Source organism: Tamandua tetradactyla, chromosome 9 (assembly GCF_023851605.1).
Source record: "Tamandua tetradactyla isolate mTamTet1 chromosome 9, mTamTet1.pri, whole genome shotgun sequence".
NCBI lineage: Eukaryota > Metazoa > Chordata > Mammalia > Pilosa > Myrmecophagidae > Tamandua > Tamandua tetradactyla.
In genome coordinates, this window is record NC_135335.1 from 65882267 (window position 1) to 65904436 (window position 22170).

A 22170-nucleotide genomic window follows, 5' to 3' on the forward strand; every position below is an offset into this window, starting at 1 on the left:
CTCTCCTGGCCTTTGCTCAAGAGCGGACACACACTTTTCCCCTTTGCCTCCCCCTGGCCGCTGCAATCTCAGGAAATACGGGAAGAGCTCCGGGCTTCACGCCTGCACTCGCACTCCTCTTGGGGACCGGCTACGTGGGATTCCCCATGCACCTCTGTCACGTGGGCTTGTAAAAGGGCGGCCCAAGATTGCTGTGAGTGGAGCTGGTGTTTGTTGGGCACTGAAAAGAAAGCCATGGTCATCCTCCATATGAAAAGTCAAAGAGTAAATAATGGTGCCTGATACAAAGTATGGATTACTATTTAACAAGGCTTTTCCCATTATCTTCATTAAATCACTCACGAACTCTGTTAAGGCAAACGGGCAGGAATATTACTCCACCATGTGCATGAGGAACTACAGTGTACACACACTGCATGGGGACTTGTTTCCTGCTGCTATGCTCTTCCTCTAGGTAGGAAAACCAGAACTGTGATCCTCCCAGGTAGCCTGTGACTGGAGTCAGTGCAGAAGCACCTGAGCACTGGAAGTGAGAGTAAGCACTTAGAGACTATTTTCTTCAGCAGTGTTTTACTATATTTTTCAAAATTAACAATCTGGAATGAATTGGCAGCAACAGAGGAATTGCTCTTTGATCACACATAGTTTGAGAAGCACCATTTTAGAAGGTGCCAATGCCAATTTTGATTAATGTCTATAAGACATTGCTTGAGACTGCTGCGCACATAAATCTACTGTTATTATACAATATTTTCCCTTCCTATTGTTTAACATCAAATCATGCTAATCGTGTAAGGAAGTTTTATTTCTTTAAATCCTTCCTGCCAACTGACACGAGAGTAAAATGCTTACAATAAATCTCGTACCACATCCCTGTTAAAAGTCTTCCTAACCTATACGTTGCTAAAATAAAAATTAAAAAAGAGCACAGACTGTACAACAGAGTGAACCCAAATAATTATGAGCTATAGTTAATAGTATGATTATAATAATATTCTCTCATCAAACTATAAAAAATGTACCATATTCCAGTGGTGCAATGGTGGTTCACTGGCAGAATTCTCTCCTGCCATGCCAGAGACTTGGGTTTGATTCCCGGTGCCTGCCTATGCAAACAAACAAACAAACAAAAAAAGAACCATACTCACACAAAATATTAAAAATGGGGGATGGTATATGGGAGCTCTGTATTTTCTGCATGATCTTTCTGTAAACCTACAACTTCTCACAAAAATAACTAAGTTAATTTTTAAAAAAAGTTCTCCTGACCATACATGAGATAAACTCCAATGTTTTCCCATTTCCACTCCCTCCACTCTGTATTTAAAGTGCTATTTTCCAGTGGGGACCACCAAGTATTCCTTGTAATGGAACTCCAACTCAATCCAGGGCAGGTAGTCTTGGGATACATTAGGAAAAGTCCAAGCCACCCCTACAAAACCCATTTATTTCCCTTTGCCAGAGAGCCACTTTGCTAGGGTCCCTTGGAGTGATCCTCGACTATGGGGCCCAACTCGGGCCCTAGAACCAAGCAGAGAAATCAACACCATGAGAGGCACAGGCAAAGGATACTGAGGGGCCTCTCTCCTTTTATTAGGAAGGAAAGTCCTTTGGGCCCAGCTTGCTCCTCTCCCAATTCTCAGGAATGCGTCTGTGGACCAGAATGGTTTGTTTGTTTGTTTTTGCTTAATTCAGTGACACATCCTAAGACATAGCAGGTACTCAAAAAATAGCAAATGAGGATATTTGGAGGATGCGATGGCTGAGCTTTGGCAGCCACTTTGCAAGGAAGGGTCAAGAGCATTGCAGAAGCCTCACTACAAAGCCCCGGCAGCAAGGAGCCTCTAAACAAAAGCTGTGTGTTCAATGTGGTAATTATGTGTATTAATTGTGTGGGTCACTGTTGGCTGAGATAATTCCGTGTCCTACCACTGAGGAATCGGAATCTGCCCAGAGGGAAATTTAGAGATAGCAAGTGTGTGTGACCTGCCTTGCCTGGCAATCAACCAGCAGATAAAAGGAGTCTCAGGAAGGAAGGGTGTAATTACTTCCTGGGAAGTGGAGAAGGAGCTTTAGATCCCTGTAAGATCAATATTCCTGGTATATGGGAACTCTGTACTACAACTGCTCTAAAAAAATAGTTTATCCATGGAGATACAGTAAGATTAGAGTATAGCTTAACACTATGAGCTTTGAAAGGATCCGAGGGCAAACCAGTATGGAGCAGAGATCAGCAGTAGCAGTGAACTGGTCACATTATGCCAAAGCCAGTTGGACATCAACAGCAGTGGTCAGGTTCAAATCCCAGTGAGAGAAATCAGAATCAAAGAACACATGGCCTCAGCTTCCCGGGCTGGAGGGAGAATCACTAGCCTATGGCCTCTTCCAAAGCAGCCAAATGCCCGGAAGTTTTAGGGCCTTAACATGTAAGAAGCAATGGGGACCAGGCGAGGGGAGGAAGACAAAGAAACGCGATGCTGCGGAGGAGGGAGGCTGAGGCGGCTCATGATGGAGGTTCTCAGCCCTTCTGGTAAACTGCAAGGTGAGGTCATGGGCTGGAGCGGGAAGGCTAAGACCAGGTCTAGGAGTGTGGGAAGGCATGAGGGAGGGTGTGGGAAGGGCAGAGAAGGTTCCTCTGAGGCTAGCACAATGTGAAACAGGATTGATCAAAGCAGTTTTTGGGTATTCTCCAGCAACACCGGGAAATCAGAGATGGAAAGGAGAATGTGGGCAGTATCCGAGACAAGAGTGGCTGTCTGGGTGGAGCAGCGATCATGATTAATTGGCTCACCACCTCTACTCCTCCGTGATTTGTTCAGAGCTGTATACTTACGATTTGGGTACTTTCTTATATGCATGCTATGTTCCAATTAAATAATAAAATAAAAGCTCACCAACGAATCCTAATGAGGCAAAGAAATAATGAAATTCCAAAGGGGATTGGTGAAGTGACCAAGACAAACTAAGGGACTGGGATATCTGTGCAATGAAAAGGAGCTAGTTTGATCAGAGCAAGATGGTGAAAACAATGGAAGGATAAGAAACAGGGTTAGAGGGCTGCCTTTTAAATGTGAAATAGGTCATAGTAATTTGAAATGAAGGATTTAGTAATTCAAGATATAGACGAATCAACCCTGAGAGTCCACTGCAATGCTTTGAAAGAGAATCTCAGAGAAACAGAGAGAGAGAGAGAGAGAGAGAGAGAAAGAGAGAAAGAGAGAGAGAGAGAGAGAGATACACTAAAGATTTATTCTCACACAAAAAACCCTGGTGAAGACAACAGAAGGTCCAATCCCTAGCATAAATCCCATCTGGAAATCCCCAGAGCAGCCTCCTTCTTGGATATATAATCTGTTGCCATTTTATCTGATGAATCTAATTAAGTCTTTTTTCCCTTGATAAACTAAACCTCCATCTAACTCAATGCACCACTGCTTTATTTCTACTCCTCTGTCCACCATATCGAACAGGTTGCAGTCTCCTTTATCCTGATTTGCTCTGAAAAATCATGCTGAGAAATACAAATTAGGAAGGCAGCTGCCTCTCTTTGTAGATGTTGGCAAGTAGGCCCAAATCAGTCATTAAAATGCGAAAATAGAGCTGGAACTTACTGGGTCACTTACACAATCACCACAATTATGTCAATGCAACGAGGATGCTGAGCTTAGAAAAAGGCAAAGCAGGGGACAAGGAACGAAATGAGAAGTGCATGCAACCCAGCAGCCAGAAAGAGAGAAAAAATTCTTCAAAAAGGGAGAAGAAATTCTTCAAAGGCGAAAGCCAGAAAAATCCATCAAGCTGGGATTTATAGCGCTTAGCCATAGTTACTACTTTTAGATGTTGCATTAATAGGTGCTCAGAGATGCCCACCATGAGGGCATAAGCCAGTGCATATATAATAATCAGGAAAACATAATCATATGGTTCCTTGCTTTAAGGTGTATGAAGTTGAGAGACAAAAAACTTCTCATCCTCTGGAAGACAGAGATCATCCACCACACTTTGTTTTTAAAAATTCTTTAAAGTTAGGAGATCAAGCAGCCGCACTACATTTGTTGAAAAAAATTATAAGTAAGGGAAAGTGTTACTTCTTTGATGATGGATGTATGCAGTTATAAATGCTCATGAATATGTACTGCGATCTCAGAAAGACTCCAAGGGAGACTCTGTACCTCAAAACTGCTAGCCGACATAAATGGCAACTTATTGCTAAGTTCTTGATAAAGTCTACTTTTCAAAAACAAAACTCAGGGCTGGCGGGAAGCGGGTGTTGGTGAGCTCAGGTTCCTAAGACTCCTTTCTCTGGCTTATTCATGTTTTAAAGTTGGTTTTCTGCTAGTCATAACAGGACATTAGTCAGTCTTAGAGCACAGCCAATAAGTATAAATGAGAAGTAACAGAAGATTCCACGAGCAGTTTTGAGTTGCTAGGAAACGGGAGGTCAGGCGACACTCAAAGGCCGGGTTATTCCCACCCTGGGTTCTCAGCGGAACTCTATTCACGCTAAGCTCAGCTCGGTGGGTGCCCAGCCGTGAAGGCTTAGGGCCACGGCATCTGCGCCCAGGCTGAGTCCAAGTTTCTGAGCTGAGCCACTCAAACCGCTCAAAGCTGGATCCCCACCTCCCAACCCCCACGTGGGGGATAGTTCCATTCTGTGACAAGCCACACCAATCTGGCATTTTGAGTCAAGACATTGGCGCCTGAGAATCAGTACAAAAGAAAAGAGTTCAAGTTGAAGACTGTTTCACTCACTACACAAAATATGTTCAAAAGGGAGTAATAAAAAAAAGAGGGTACACGATCCTAAATCCAAGAAAGATGCAGGAAAAAGAAACCTGTATGCACGACAACATTTCCTCTCTCCTCACCAGACCCTCTGATGAAATCAGAGGAACAGATTTCATCCACTTCCTTTAGAGGTCTAATTTACTTACATTTACCACGACCAACAAACCATCTTTGCATTTAAAGAACAGTTTTCAGCTTTTTTTTAGCCCACATTTCCCATGAATTTATCTTTCCCTATATCTCTCCCCAAATAAATGTACATTCTGCATAAATGTTATTTGGGGAAGTGATGCTGGCTTGAGTAAATGCTGAATAAATTCAAATTACAAGTAGAAAGAACACTTCTTTACGCTGGGAGAGGCACACAATCCGCACAGATTTCTAACATGTACTGCCTCCTTCCAGAACAATGAAGGAGAAGCGGAGAATAATTATCATGAATCAGCTACCATGGCCAACAACAGCCCATGGGCTCTGTCCTGGACCAGGGGTTTTACACATTTTACTGCAGTTAATTCTTGTAATACCCTAAAAATGGAGCACTTATGTCCTCATTTCATCAATGAGAAAACTGATCCTTCAAGCACTTAAATTAACAGCCCAAGGACACATGGCTGGTGAAAGGCAGCACTGCATCTGCCTATAAAACTTCTGCCCAGTCTACCAGGATACATGGCCATCTTGACCCAGTAATGTTTGGAGATTTCAAAGAACCTGCTTTATCTGTGAACCATACATTGTCTAAAGGACAGACTGTCTTTGCAAATGGCAAAGAAACCAACTCGCTGCTTGAGAATTAGGAAAGCTTTGTGCCACTGGCCCTGAGTATGTAGGATGACAGGCCCAGAATAATCGATTACGATAGAGTAGCTACCAGGCTGGCTGGGATGAATGTGAACGTAAGAGTTTCAATCCAGTTGACTGAGGCAACAAAACCATGAGAGCAGGCGACAGGGGTGAACATGGCTTAGAAACACTACTATGACCTACTGGCAAACACTGAAAAATCCTCCTAGGGCTGTCTCTGGACTGCCCCCCACCCTAATCGAAGTGTTGGTGCCATGAACTAGAAACTGAGGTCAGTCAGTGATGGGAACTGAGCTGACTTACATCTGTTCATCTCTTTACTCCTTCCCAGATTCTTAAACTCAATCCCTCAATCCAGTTAATCGTTAATTTAAGGTCTCTAACCACTTACATACCTATAGCTCAGTACCCCCGCCCCGATTCTGCACTCTTGGTAAGTAGCCATGTCTTGTCCTCTTCTTGGTCCCCAGAGAACCCAACAGAGTGCATCCTGTGTCGCAGTGTGGGGCCTCATGCTTACTCAACCAACAGGAACAAAGGACAACAACAAAAAAACCCATACACTCCTGCTAGTTGCTAAATGTCCCTCTAATATTCCCAAACTCTCTTCTGGGTCATTTAAACACTTTATATATCAACATGTTGTAACAAGGAGAGTGGGTATGCTGTGAGCAGGCGAGGTGAGTAATGGAGAACAAGCAGCAATTGTATCGTGGTTAATTTTTTTTAATTGAGCATGAGAGGGGAAAGGCTTTAACGAGGCTGATGTTGGCAAAGTCCCAAGTCTCTGCAAACCGGCAAGTTCCAGCAGGAGCTCGAGTAGAAGTGAACGGTTTGCTGGTACAACAGGCAGTGGCCTCTACGAGACAGTCTCGTGGACAGTTCCTTGCGGCTCTGCAGTTCTTTGTACTTTTTTTGCACCTTTTACTACCTGGCCCTGAGCGCTGACATGGTGTTATTGGAAATCCGAATCAAAATGGTGTCAGGACCAGACCTAACCTGCCCTTCCACCTCCCTGCAGGGCCCCTCCAAGCACCGCATTTCCCTAATTTGCACGGTATGTTTCATTAAAAAGCCTCTAGGAGCTGCATCTGTGTGTACCTGCTATTCAACAGAGCGAATAAATAACCCCTGCTTTACTGGAATTGGTGCAGTACACAGGGCAACATTTCAAAGTCAACATAAAAAAAAAAGTAAAAAAAAAAAAAAAGCCAGGTGAATTTTTCTTCTCCAATTCTTCAAACCATAATCAACATATATTAAGGACACTTTGCATTGGGCTCTAATAATGCTGTGGATTAAAACTTTTTTTGCTTAGTGAAACTTGTCACAGTCCTCTAATTACATGCTGTAATATTTAAACTGTCCCATAAGAAAACAAGTATCATGGTATGCCTAAACCATTTCATATTTCAACCCCCATCTAAAACACTTCATATTCACACTCTCATTCTTTGTCTTCCAGCTCAAAAAGCTGAAATCTCAAAAGTTATCCAAACATTCTGTGCATACTTTTACTTCATTTTCTTGCACCTCTAAAGAGACTTCTTTAAAAAGACTCATTAAATACTATCTAAAACATTTGTTGGCTTGTGAAATTTTCACCATTATAAATAAATGGGGACAGAAGGGTAGGGAAAAAGCTGCTACAGTATCTTTAATGGGTTATTTTTCTTTCATTTCATAAAGGCAAAGTTTGAGTGGATCACAGTATATTTCCAAAGCTAAACACTATGCCCTTTTAAGTGAAACACTGACAAATGAAGCATCTGGCACACTTTAAGTGGGCTATTTTACTCTTTCAGAGTGACTGAAAGTAGGACAGCCATTCATCTGAGAAAGTGGAGAGCACAGAGCAATTACACAATTGTGCAGAGCACACTCGTATTAAGGGCAACAGCCCCCTCCCCTCCATTTTAAACCTCTAGCAGTAGTGACTATGAAACAAAACCATAATATATGTTAAACTTAATGACTTAATGACTCAATCCAGCTGGAAAATGTTAAATGGCATGCATTTTTCTTTTTTCACCATATATTAAATAGCAATAAACACAGGGTAAGAGTGATAAATGCTACAGTAGAAATTAAATTGTAGGTCAATATCATTTTTACTAAGAGAAGAAAAAAAAAGAATAAAAAGCACGAAATTATCAGCACAGACGCTGTAACCCAACGGAGGATGTGTGGAAATGGTCTAGTCGTCCTCCTTAAGAGGGGAGGGCTGCTCCCAGCTAATGGGGAGAGAACAGGGCTACTGCTAAACATCCTACAATGCACAGGTCAGTGCCCCACAACAAGGATTTCCGCAGCCCCAAATACCACTAGTGCCCAGGCTGAGACACCCCTGCCTAAACAGGACATCTGTTAAATAAGAAGACAGGTAAGCCCGAGTCACCTATTTCAGGGGGGGCCGAAGTGGAAGGGAAAGGATGTGAACGTCTAATTATGACCACATTTCGATGTGAAGTGCAGCAGGACAGGTGAAGCGGACCAGCAGAGAAGCAGAGCCCCGAGCCTGGGGCGCAGCGGAGCTCAGAGCTGAGGCTCCCCAGCGCGGGGCCGGGCACCCACCTGAGTTGAGGGCCAGAAGGGAGCGCGTTTCCTTGGGAGCCGGGCAGGCGAGGGCAGAAGAGCCTGGGGCCATGCCTACACCCGGAGGAACCAGTCACTGCAGAGAACGGGGCCTCGGTCCGGGACGGCGGGGAGGAGGGCGCCGGGCGCGAGGGGGGGGGGGGGGTGTGGGCCGAGAGGTCACGTGGCCGCGGGGGCGGGGCCGCGGCGGGCAGGGCGGGGAGAGCCGCTGCACCTGGAGGCTTTTCACTGCGGGGGAGGGGCGCGGGCCGCTTTCACTTTAGAAAAGGGAACAGGTCCCAGGAACCCATTCTGGAAATGTTTAGCAGTGAAAAGAAGCATGTTTAAGGGGGCCAGGTCCGAATTCACTCCTCACTGCCCTCCCTTTCCCTTTGGCTGGGGCGGGGAGGGGGTGTTTGTTTATTTTTACTGTAGAGACAGTGTGGGCAAGAAGATAGAATCAGGGAGAAAAAGGCTGATAGAATAAGGTTCTAGCGGAGGGAAGAAAAAGTTACATCAAAAGGACAGGATGAGACTTTCCTTCATAAAGACTGCAACAATTTAAACTCTCAGCTGCAGTGTACATTAATGGCAGTTTCTTCAACTATTCAGACTCACCCGGAACAAAAAGCCCTGTTCCATTCTCACTGGCAAAATTATCTCCCTCTTTTAAGTTTCTCTGATTATACTAGGGAGGTTGAACATATTTTAGGTTTACTTCCCATTCATATTTCACCTTTGCAAATCTCCTATTCATGTATTATAACTCATTTTTCTACTGAGGCATGTCAGTCTTATTGATTTGTAAGGGCTCTTTATATATTAAAACTATAAATCCACCATTATATGGAGGGCAAATATTTTCCCTTGTTTGCTGTTGGCCTTAATGGGGGCCAATTTGCCTATGTATATAGGTATATATCAAAGTCATAACAATGGGCATACCTTGATTTCACAAATCAACTTCTGAGAATTAACTTAAGGAAACAGTCACAAGTATTTATGCATGTGAGTAACCTAACAGCCTTGTCTTCCACAGAAAAAAAAGGAAGGATGCAACTGAGAAATTTGACTCAATAAAGTATCGCCACTGATAGGATTCTGTGCAGCCATGAAAAAGAATCACTTTATAGGAAGAAAAACAAAATGAGGCTACAAAATTAAGGTCAATGATGACACCAATTTAAAGGGGAAAAAACATATATATATACATATAATGTAAACAGGATTATCTCTGGGCAGTGAAACTGTGGGTGATTTTAATGGTTTGTATTTGCATATTTTCTGACTATTTTATAGCCAATAATATTAATAACATGGCCTTCAGGTGTTGTGTGTGTGTGTTGGGGAACGACGAAAACCAGTCACTACTGTTTCTATTACACTTTGTAGTACTGTTTCTATTACACTTTGTAGTGGTATTTCTGGAATCAGGAGAAGAGCTGGTCTAACATGGATGGGAGAGGGGAGAGGGGAGAGGATGAGAGGGGAAAGGAGAGAGGACAGAGGAGGCCATCTCCCAAGCTGTGAACAAATGCAGGAGACGTTGAGAATCTGAACCAGAGCACCAAACTCAGGCGTGTAGCTCCCGAGGAATCGCAGCTGGGAAGCCAGCTGGGGCCTTTGGAAGTGGTCCTTTGTACAGCTGCTAGGTGAGTCACCAACAGAAATTACAGATGGGGGGACAACCCATGAGATTGTTAATGCTGGGCCATTACAACCCGTCAGCTTTATGACAGACAGATGGTGTGGGGCTGGGATTGGCTCGCACATTGGAATGGGAGGGCCATTCTGACTGGATGCTGTTCAAGAAGCTACCAAGAGCCTAAAGCAAAAGTGCGCACAATGGGGGGCTGCCGTGAGGAGGGCTGAGGCTGTCCCTCAAGGGGGGGGGTGAGGCTGTCCTCCGGGAGAGGGGGGTGAGCTAGCTGAGGCTGTTCCTCAAGCTGAGTACAGCACATGTTGAACCCCGTTTCTGCTGCTGGCATCTCCTGGGTGGGAAGCAGCTGGGGCAGCCTGGGGTCGTCTCTCTGATGGCATATTTTCCCAGTACATAACCTTTAACATGCCATTGTATTTATTCACCAGCAAGACTGAAAATCCATCATTGAAATCCTCTTGCAGATGGCAGTGGGATTTTGGGGCTGGGGCACCAAGTATTTCAAACCAAATAGAATGCAGGTGGAGAAAATTCAGAAGCTTAAGACTGGGAATTCAGAGGTAGAAAAATGTATTTTCTCATAGATCACGTCTATTCTGTTTTTACCTTATGATGTTAATAATATGTCAAACTAATTATTCTTAAGCTTTAAAAAAAAAGATGGTAAAAATGAAACATGCTTATATGTAATTTTCATTTAACTCTATAATAAATCTCATTTATTTCAAGAAACGCCGTGTTAGCTAAGTAACAGTCTGCCACATTATTATTCATTTCTTTTAAATGTAACTCCATTTCATATGAAAAACCACCTTCACATTTAAAACACCTACTCCCTTTAGGGGCACATTTAGCAATTGAATAGACATCTCTGAACACCATTCATTTGTCCTGGTGGAGCTTAGCATTTCAGTCATTCTTTATTATGTGCTTTCTTTGGGGAATAAGAGAATCTCAACAAAATGTACCTCGTGAAGTTTCTCTAGGCAGACTGCAAAATTCCGACATGCGCATGCTTGTGTGAAACAAGCACTTAATATTCAAGGGATGACCATTCAACTCCTGTAACTTCTAACATTTCCTTACTTACAAAAATCAGCTTATAATGTAATCTTAAAAGAGATGAGTATATTTGTGCAGATTTCTTTAAAGGTCATATAAAGTACAAGGCAAGTATAAAGCTATCTGACTTAGTATATTTATTTAAAGAGAAATTCTTTGAAATAACAAACCAAACAAAAGAAAGCACAACTTAAGAAACGATTTCCCTCTTCAACCTAATAAAAAGTGATTTTTTTCCTACAGAAGATAAATTCCATATAAAAAATACATTGCATTAAAAATATATATATAGCATTATTAATGCTCTATCTAAGGATTGGTAGTTCAAACTTGTACATGCAATCAAAATCAGCACTCACCCATTTGTTTGGGAACTGAACACTACCGACCTTCAGAGAAACGGCAAAATGTGTCCTCTCAAGTTTGTTCTCTGCAAAATTGTATGCTACCACAATCACGGCAAATCACATGAGACTTTCAAACAGAGCAAGTAAAAGAGAAACTCCTACCTTTGGGACTCTTTTCCCCCTTTCAGTTTTTGTCCTCGGTAAACGGCTGCATCTTTAGCAGTCTCAGCTATAATCATCTAAGCTGACAGACACAAAAACGGGCTTTCTTTGGCTTGCTGGGGTCCTCAGCCTTTTAGGTGGTGTCTTGGGCTGTGCTTGCCTAATTCATTCCTGATTCTACTCAAAGCAAGTCCAGCACGGCGAGGCTGGCGCCATAACCGCAGAAGTTACTTCTGATTGAAAGAGCAGACAAACCACCTTATGGGCACCAAGAAATCTGCAAGTATATTTCAAGACCAAAAGATTCTGGATATGAAAAGAGAACCTCCCCCCCCCCCTTTTTTTTTAAGTAATGCCTCGGGACAAAATCAAGCTATTTAGCTGTAACCTTGGAAAACCCACTGTGAGCACAATATTCTTCACTGGAGCTAAGCTTCATTTACTGCTCTTTATCCCGGTCTTTACATAGCGCGGCTGAATAGTTGCCATGACAACTTGGTAAACAGGATTCAAGAGACCACTGAAGGGTTTACTGGGATTGTTTTGTTTAGGGTGAAGAATGGTGGCTTTAATGCTTCTTTTACCAAAATCTCCTGAAAAGGTACAGCTGCCTTTTTATAAGGTCGCCTGTATGTGATATTCTCAAAGAAGATGTAGGTAATGTGGTTCCTGCTACAGAAGCTGACCACAGCAAATGGGGACCGCAGGGCCCCCAGAGAGAAACAGGCAGAATTACTGAAGATTACCGACTGCCAAGAGGGCATTTTCTAGAAAGTATACAGGGAAAATGGGACTGTTTCAAACGACTGTAAGACTGGCCAAATGAATGCACAGAGAGAGTCTGAGGTACTGACAATCTGGAAAGTTTTAAGAAGTCCTATCTCCCTAATTCTCCTTATGCTCTGGGCCTCCCCATTCTTTCATGTATTTTCTTCTATATCAAATAGTATTCCCATTTTATCATGTAACAGACACTTCTTTCTCCATGCTTTACTCTTTGGCTAGGCAATCAGGAACTACCTACCCCCATTCCTATAAAATATTGTTAAAAAAAACTGTTCATCATATTATGAACACATGATAAACATTTGACATTTTGACGCATCATGACATCACGCACTTGTCAAAACCCATTGTCTTAGTTCCCTATCTGCTAAAACAAATACTGTATCATGGGTTGGCTTGACAACAGGAGTTTATTGGCTCATGGTTTAGGAGGCTAGAAGACTTGCTTCATCCCAGGTTCGCTATCTTTTGGCTAGATGGCAATCTTTGAGTTTCCTTGGCTCTTCCTTCACAGGCAATGCACATAGTGGTTATCTTCTCCCTTCTCTTCCCGATTCCACTGACTTCTAGCTTTTGGCTGCTCCCCACGGCTTCTCTTTCTGTGTCTACCTTCCTCTATTTACAAGGCCTTCAGCCATGTTGGATGAAGGCTCACCCTCATTCCATTTGGGAATGTCTTATCTCCTGACAGATGGATTCACACCCACAGCACCAGGGGTTGGGACCTGCACATGCCTTTTGTGGCGGACATGATTCAATCCCCCAACATCCACAGAACAGTACAACACAAAGAATTTAAGCAGGGATTGTAGTTAATAACAATGTATCAATATTGGTCCTTTAGTTGTAAAAGATATATCACCTTTACGGAAGACGTCAATAATGTGGGAAAGGCAGGAACTCTACTATCTGCTCAATTTTTCTAAATATCTAAAAAGGTTATAAAAAATAAAGTCTATTAATTAAAAAATTTGAGAAAGAAATGTTCAGCTTATAGTAATGTCAGAAACCAAAGGAATTTTTTTTAAAAAAGCTAGTTATCAGGCAGTGCGATGTTATTCAGTGCTAGTTATTATATAATATTATATATTATATAAAAGTTAGTTATTCAGTGGCAGAATTCTTGCCTGCCATACCAGAGACCCAGGTTCGATATCTGGTGCCTGCCCATGCACCACCCCCCCAAAAAAGGAAAAGCTAGTTATGTCAATTTGCAATTGGTGTCTGATTTAAAACTAAACCCAAATGAGAAAATTGCCACACCCACTAGGATGGCTATTGTTTTAAAAACAAAAAATAATAAGTGTTGTAAGGATGTGGAGAAACTGGAACCCTTGTACATTACCGGTGGGAATGGAAAATGGTTTTTCAGCCATGTTGAAAAGCCTTTTGGTGGTTCCCCAAAAGGTTAAACACAGAAATACCACATAACCTGGCAATTCCACTCTTAGGTATATATTTAAGAAAAGTGAAAGCAGGGACTCAAACATACTTGTACACTGATATTCATAGAAGCATTATTCACAATAGCCAAAAGGAGAAACAATCTAAGTGCCCAATGACAGATGAATGGATAAACACAATCTGGTCTATAACTACAATGGAATATTATTCTGCCATAAAAAGGAATGATGTTCTGACGCAATGCTATGGCATGGAAGAACCTAAAGGTATTAGCCTGAGTAAAATATGCCAGATACAAAAGGACAAATATTGTATGATTCCACTCAAACGTGAAAGGAATAAAAAAGGTCTTTGTGAGAAAGACTTTCTCACAGTTCAGATTAAATTTAGTGTTTGCAATGAGCCATAAAAATGTTAAGGGTATTCTCTACTCTAAACATATAACCACAATACAAATGATTTCCTGCAGGAACCACATTTCATCCAGTTGCTCTCCTAGGTGGGCAATCGGATATCATCCTAATGCCAACCTACTAGAATGTTCTTAAGGTAACTTCCAACTACATAAATCGAAGAGGATCAGAAGGAAAAAGCACGTCAAAAATAAGATAGGAGGTGGGCCACAGTGGCTCAGCAGGCAGAGTTCTCTTACCTGCCATGCCAGAGACCCCGGTTCAATTCCCGGTACCTGCCCATGGAAAAAAAATAAAATAAAATAGGGGGTGCAAGTGTAAATCAGTAGAATTCATGCCTGCCATGCAGGAGACCTGGGTTTGATATCCGTCTGTGCACTCCCCCACCCCCCAAAATCAACAAATGGTGCTGCAGTAATAGGATATTCACATGGCAAAAGAATGTAATGTGATCCCATCATACAGCATACAAAACAAAACTAGACTGGAACATGTAGCAATCAGGATTTAAAATAAATTCCCCTTAGTGTGTAAGTCTTTGTTTTGGGCAAAGCTGAGCATCCTCAGAATGCACATTTATGATCAATTCAGCATTTACTGAGCACCTACTACAAGCCAGATGTTGATTAGCAGGGTGCAAGGAAGGAACCGTCAAGTCCTGCAAAGTTGTACTTGGCCAAAGTCTCTGTCTTATGGAATACTTTTCTCAGAAAATGGAATTAGGATAGAGAGATCAAAGCCTAAAAAGAAAGACAGAGTTGTTGTTGGAGAAAAGTTCAGTAAGGCTAATGAGAAATAAGATTAAAAGGAAGAATAAAATGGTGTTGGAGATGATTCTCTGAGGGCTCGAGCAGTTGGCTCTCGGCCGAGGGCATGAGCATCGAAACACCATCCTCGGCTGATGTGGAAAACCGCTGAAGCAAATGCTCTCAAGAATGCTGACTCAAAAGCCCGAAGATACCAGAGTAGAGAGCATTCTGATAAGAAATAAATGGTTCTTGGAACAAGGAGCTGGGAACCAAACTTTGTAGCTTTGTAGGCATGACAGATATTCAAAAATAATTTTGCTTTCTTTATACTTCCTAAAGCAGTTCCCACGTAAGAGCACAATAAATATGTGGACATCAGTATATTCGGGGCTCTCGCTCCTAATGAGCTTGAGTCCCCTGACCCTACTTAGCTATCATTTTGTATCTGTTGTTTCTTAATCCTGCATGGCGCCCCTTCTTCTCCCGTTCTCTTGGGAATTCCCGGCAAAATGGGACCAAAAATTGAAGGGAGAAAATGTGCCACATTGTTTTAGAACCTTTTAAAGGAAATACTTGGATCTTTATTTAAAAAAAAAAAAAAGAAAAAAGGCAGATAGCACCTGGGTTATGCAGATCTAAGTCCCCCGGTAAAATGTGAAATGGGCTAGATTCATTAATTCACATTCATCAGATTATTATTCCTCTTGGGAAACGGGGCTCATGTTTCTATAGTGTCTGAACTGAGTTCTAACTTAATGTGTGGTCGTGAGCCACCTGGGAAGCTGTCAACGTGGACACGTCAACGTGGAAAAGCAGCATCATGAATGAGGAGGGTGCCAGTCATCAGAATTCGAGTGAAAGATGCTGGCATCGTATGAAATCTCTCAAAGAGGACAGCTGTGAGAGGTGGTGTACAACAAGCCACCACCATCTGGCTAACCCTCCGTCTCCAGCCCCATTCTGCTGCTTGATGTTTCATTTCCCAGTAAACAGGACTGCAGTCCAGTTCACAGACCTCACCATTCTCTCCCCTGGGGCCTGGTCTCCAGCTTCCTCTCAGTCTAGAATGTTCCTCTCCTCCCCTCTTAGATAAACTTTCCTCTACCTCTAAAATTCAGCTCAAGCAGCTGCCTCTGCTAGAAGTCTTTCCAGCCCCAGCCCCAGGATGGTTTCAGCGAACCCATTTGTTGCCTTTTTGGGGCAGACGTGCCAAAACCTTAAAGGTGATGCACTGGAATCAAGTCTTCTCCGCCTTAGGATCAGAGAACTCCAGACACCAAACCCATGTGTGGGCAGAGAGCAGAGCCAGCAGGCGTGACCCAGGAGGCAAACCCAGCAAGTGGGCCTGGGTCTCCCATTCGATTGCTTGGAACTGTAGACAAGTGGTTCTCACACCTGTGAAGTTTCCCCTGCTATCTACCAATAGATTTCCAGCTTTCATTCTGCCTTCAACCTCCTCAGGGGTTGTCTGAGGAATGTTAATGAAAGACTTTTCTGAGGGGAACTTATTTGCTAAAATACCAAGTGTACAGAGATCCCAGCTGTGGGACTGCCCTTGGGGAGTGTTTCTGATGAGGCAAAGCCAGTTTTCTTTAATAGTGAAATCTCCTGCGGCTGATTTGGGCACTTTTGGCCAGCTCCTACTATTGCCAAAGCAAATTATAAATCACAATAGAAAAAAAGCCAAAAGATCACATCACCAACTAAAAATCTTCTCAACGCGGAAGTACTGCCCTTTGTTAACCCTGAAAACTTTAAGCTTAGTGGCAGCTTATATCCTTCAGAGCTGCCTAGGACAAAATGACGCTCTACAGACTGGCCTCCACTGAGAGGGAAGTTTCTTTGTCTGCTTCATAACTTTATGCCTGGTGGATTCTCAACAAATACAGAAACGAGCCTTTTATACAACCCTGAAGATTAACCAAAAGGTGGTTTATAATGGTCAAATGGGCATATTTATCTCAGGATTTCAGGTATTTTCTTCCCCTTTGCTTCTGTTATTCAAAACAAACCTCCCAAAACTCAGTGAACACAAACTTAATATAAAAACAAACAAAAAACTTAATAATATCCTCTGCAAAGGAATTCTAGAATTTTTAGGCCTAAGCATCTATTCTGGGGTTCAAACACATGCCAGAGAGGGGAGGCAGCCCCTCCCACCAGCCTGGGACCCACAGGAACTTGGGTCCACTCTCGCTGGGCCCCAGTGGGAATCCTGAAGATGTTCCTGAAAGCACTAAACAATGACTTTGCTTTTTCTAATGCTACATTTGCCAGGGATGCTGAAATGGAGTGTTTTAAAACACACTGGCTGGCATAAACAACAAAAATCTATCATCTCACAGTTTTGGGATGTTAGAAGTCCACAACCAAGGTGCTGGGGGAGCTATGCTTCCCCTCCAGTCTGGAGGGGACTAGTGGTGGTATGGAGAATATGTATTTCCAGCACGGAGGAAGAAGCAATCTCTTCTTACCTTGTATTCCTATTGATCATGGAAGCTGTATTCAAATACGTGAATACAACATGTATTACAACAACAATCCATAACTCACTCTTGCCTCCACCACATGGCCGTCTCTCTCCCCATCTGTCTCCTACGCACTGTGTCCAGGTTTCTTCTGTGTACAAGGATTCTAGTCACAGTGCCTTAAGGCCCACTCTGATTCAGTCTGCCTCTGCTCACCCAACAGGATCTTCTAAGATCCCGTTCATAAATGAGTTCACACCCACAGGACCAGAGGTCAGGACTTGAACATGTCTACATGGGGAAGGTGATTCAATCCAAAACAGTTCTCTGGGCCCCAGACTTTACAGCCATGACTCTTATCCCTTTTGGGTCACAGAATCTGCCAAAAAATTCTAGAATTTGGCACGATCTCATTTTTGAACAATGCAGGAAATACTTAGATATTCATGTATTTGAAAACAGCTTGCATGATCAATAGGAATACAAGGTGAGAAGAGATTGCTTCTTCCTCCGTGCTGGAGATACATATTCTTCACCTCTAGAAACATCTATCTTTGAACTAAAGAATTTTTTTTCAATCAAGGAACTCCAAATGACGGTTGTTTACATACCTTTCATTTATCATAAATCACCAATAACAGTCTAATATTTTCATTTGAAGCAAATGAATGCTAAGCACATCTTAACTTACTATTTCCATATTCTAATTACCATCTTGACACTTCTGATCACACCTACACCCTAGACATCAGACAAGTCAGCTCTTGTGCCTATGTCTTCATTTCCTGGGTGCTTTAAAAATGGCACCAAGACATTTTTTTCAAAATCTTCTATAGCCCATTTCTTGGTATCTTATACTAATTGGTGTCTTCACAGGTCAGGAAATGTAAAGGGTCTGAGCCAGCACAAATAATAAGAAAATATCTTCCAATTAAATCGTGGCCCACCATGAACTGTAAGAGGGCCAAAACCCAAGATATAAAAATTGTACATCTTTGAAGGGTGAAATATTCATTATTATCCCCACTGTAAAGAGAGGAAAGAACTGCTCACAGACATTAAACAGCCCCTGTGAGTGCACACCACAAAACACAAGGCCCATTTATACTGCATTACAAGTACTGCCTGTTGGGGCAGTTATACAGAAAGAAATGTTCTATTAATTTCCTGGATTCTATCAAATTAGATATATATTTTATGTTGCCATTTTATGTTAACCTAAAATACTTTAACATAAAAATGAGTTATTTTTTAAACTACTGAAACAGTTACACATTAAACTGAGTCATCACAGATCTTTCTATCTTCTCTAAACAAGTCCAGTCTGGGCCACTTTAGGCCACACAAATGCCAAATTTGTAAGGTAACAAAACTGAGCAGGTTATTCCTTATTAAAGAGACATCCAATTTTGCCTTTCTAGAAGACGGAGAACTCATTTGGTCTCATTTGTAAACTAGAGTTGAAGAGTCACTCTAATGTTAAGTCAAAGGCAGCTGCCAAAACAATATAAAAAATAAGATCTAGTGTCAGCAAAGTTACCAGAATAGAATGCAAGTCTCACAGGAGATGTGCTGAGGTCCTATTTTTTACATTCAAACTTCTGGGAATGGCTTCTAGCTCTCAAGCATAAAGGGACCCTTGAAATTATAATCCTGTGCATTTTTCACCTCTTAAGAGGAATACCTAAGAGTCTAATGTTTGCCAAATCAAAATAATTTCAATTTATTAACAACCCTTCAAGGCAAGCTGCAAAGTAGCCTTGGATTCAGCAACTGCATATATACGTACCAAATATTTTTTAACGAAATCACATTGTTTCTAATCACAATATGGCATTAAAAAGCTAAAGTCACAGAGCCCAGGTGAACATTAAAATTTATGGCAATCTACAAGAAGTCTTCTAATTATTTGCAACCACCTACAGTACTTAAAATTCAGCCTTATCACTTAGAAACAGACTCTTCATCATGTTTACCAGAATAAATGCAAACCAGAATAAAATGAAAGCAAAATACCCATAAGAAACACACCGAGTATTCTTCTGGAGCTTGCCCAAGAAATTCAAACTAAAAGCTATAAAAAATTCAAAGGTTTCACAATGTTTCCTTTTAAAATGGATCTCTCTAAAGCTTAATGGTGAAAAGTAGACTAACAGGTCCAAGCAACAAAGGAAATTATTCCATGTAATGTCAGGTTATAATGATGCCGTATACTTTTCCAGCCATGTACAATGAAAGGACTTTGGAGAAACCAAATCTGTGAGTAACCAGCCCAGGAAGCTGTGTCCTTGAAGATGCAGTCTCAATTGAAGACTGTCATAATTTCTTACCTTCTGCATGTTTGGCTTGATACAGCGAACAAAGAAAGGATTAGAGGAGCTTAGCGTTGCCATTAAAGAATGCAGGGAGTCCTATTAGAAAGGAAAAAGTATATGTTGATTTAATCATTATGTCATTCTTCAAATGTCTTATTTTTTAAAAAAGGACCTATGTGCTTTCATTTGATTCAGAAAAAATATATATTTATATTATTTTTATAACACTGTCTTATATATTATATTTAGAAAACTAAATATAATGCTCTCGTAGACCTCATGTACACCCAACTTCTATTTTCAATCATCAAAATAAAAATAAAGATGGATTCGTCAAAGCCACCAGTGTGAACTAACCTTGAACTGTGAGCTGACTGTGGGCCGCCGATGTTTGCTTCCACATTTCAAGGTATCCTGGTTATTGCGACTTGAAACGTGTTCAAATAGGTCGTAGATAAAGTCAAATCTGCGTGAGGGAAGAGGAGGAGGATTATAAGGTGCACACACCCAGTTATTAGGCTCCTGATGACTGTAATTACAATGCATTTTCCCACTGATAACTGAAAGTGATACATTGAGGCCTAGAAGAGCTAAGACGGTTTCCAAAGATTTCAATCCAATCATTGCCAAAGAGCTTTAGGCACTGAAAAGAGGTGCTAGCCAAGGGATCCCCAAAGACCTGTGGAAGAGTAAGGGGTTGAGGTGCAAGTGACCTCAGGTGACATCTTTCTCTTAGGAGGGCTGTGCCTTCAAGAGAGCCACCTCCCTCAGCCTCTGGGGCCTCGGTTTCCTCAGCTATTGAAGGAGATTTCATTTGTTTTACTGATCTCACAGAAGTGTTGCAAAGTTAACAGATGGAGAGGTGGTACCAATGGGACTTGACTGGAGTAAGGCAGACCAGGGTTCTATGACTGTCTTACTTGGCCTCAGTTTATTCATCTGAAAAATGGGGATAATTTTCAGAATTTATCTCATTAGGCTGGGGTGAGAGGATGAAATGCACTTATTCTCCATCATCTTTGCCCTGCTCTCTGCTCCAAAAAGCTGATTCTAATGGAATGCATTATCTGGACTCCTTTGCCCTCAGGTATCCATTTGGTTCCCATCAATGGAAATCAATATTAGATGAAATATACTTTAAGTTGAAAACTTTCCTTGAAAGTCAAGGAAAGATATTACACAATAAAAGGGTCAGTTCAACAAGAAGATTTAATAATTATAAACATACATGCACCTAACAACGTGGCACCACAATATATGAAGCCATGCAAAAGGCTGAGCATGGTGCCCAGCACATCCTAAGTGCTGACGTTAGTAGTTGTTTGTTATTGTCACATTATTATTAATAAAAGCCCTATAAAATCCATTGCTACTAATGAAGTAAAAGGCTTTCCAATAACTTTGTTTTCTCTTCTTTGCATGGAAGATATTATAAGATAAATAGCTGGGGGCAGGGGGTGTTGGTGGCTTTCCTGGCACCATGGAAGAAGGGAGGGATATCTGGGCAGCCTCACCCCGAGGCAGCTCTGTTAGCCTTCATCCTTCCATTTTGCACTTTGCCCTCACCCTTTTTGGTTTTTGTCCTAGGGTGCTATTTAATGTTCACTCTTTGATGTTCTCGAACTATGCCTTGAGCTCTTTGGAGAAATGCTTTGGTTTCATTAAAATGTCACAGATGTCAAAGGTGAAAGAGAAAGGAGTGAGCAAACACCCAAGCTCCCAGTTTGCAGACAGCAACCTGGAGCTGAAACAGAAAGTCCTTTACCCCCATCACCAAAGCTGTTGAATGACAGGCAACAAGCAAAACCCCAAGCTGCTGATCTCCAGTCCCATAACACATGATAATAAATGGTTCTTATTAAAATCAGTACACTGCTTTTATTTCAATGTATCAGTTTCAATCTAGTAGCTGAGATACTGCTTTGATAGATAACATACTATGGTATTTTTGAAACATCATCATTTTACAGGCCTGAAAACTCATCTAAAATAAAAAATATCTGACAATGTTGTAAAAAGTGAATCTTCAATCACGTGAAATAAATTTGAAAAATCGAATGTTTCAAATTGTGAGCTTCTGAGCTTGTTCTTTAGACAGAGCTCCTTTCACTCCAAATTCACGGCTAAGTGAAAGGGTGACCATCTGGTATTTATACTACTAAACGTATTAGGGCTTTTAACCATTGTGCTTCTTTCTTTCCTTAGATATTAAAATGATGTTTTTTTGTTATAGGTCACATTGGGTCTGACACAAGTATTGAAAGCTTTAAAGCAAGATTCCCTCCTTCCCTCCCCCTCAAACCCTCTCCTTCTCTTGAACAAAGCCTCCTAAAATTAGGAAACTTCTTAAGTCAATTTAAACAAAGAGCTAAACTGCTTATTAAGAGCCTCTGCATGTCACCCATAACTATTGGTTTAATGACATAAATCTGCAATTCACAAATGAATGAATTTATGATTAATTTATGACTTCAGCTGAAATAAGATGTTTATTTTTTAATATCCCTTGAACTAACTAGAGACACAGGGGTACTAGAAAACTGAGGCAGAGATGCACTTAACACATGGCTCCAAAGCCTGATATGATGTTACTAGCTCATGCCAGCTAAACTCTTAGGCTCTTGAGCCAAAAAAC

General features: G+C 41.6%; 1 protein-coding gene across 1 annotated transcript in view; it reads right to left on the reverse strand.

Moving 5' to 3' along the window:
• The window catches only part of MYO10 (myosin X), a 232699-nt gene that overhangs the window by 58573 nt on the left and 151956 nt on the right, over nucleotides 1-22170 (reverse strand). The window contains exons 18-19 of the mRNA XM_077116886.1: nucleotides 19893-20001; nucleotides 19551-19631 (exon numbers count right to left, since the gene is read on the reverse strand). Of these exons, the coding sequence (XP_076973001.1) occupies nucleotides 19551-19631; nucleotides 19893-20001 (190 nt within the window). The remainder of the gene's footprint in view (nucleotides 1-19550; nucleotides 19632-19892; nucleotides 20002-22170) is intronic.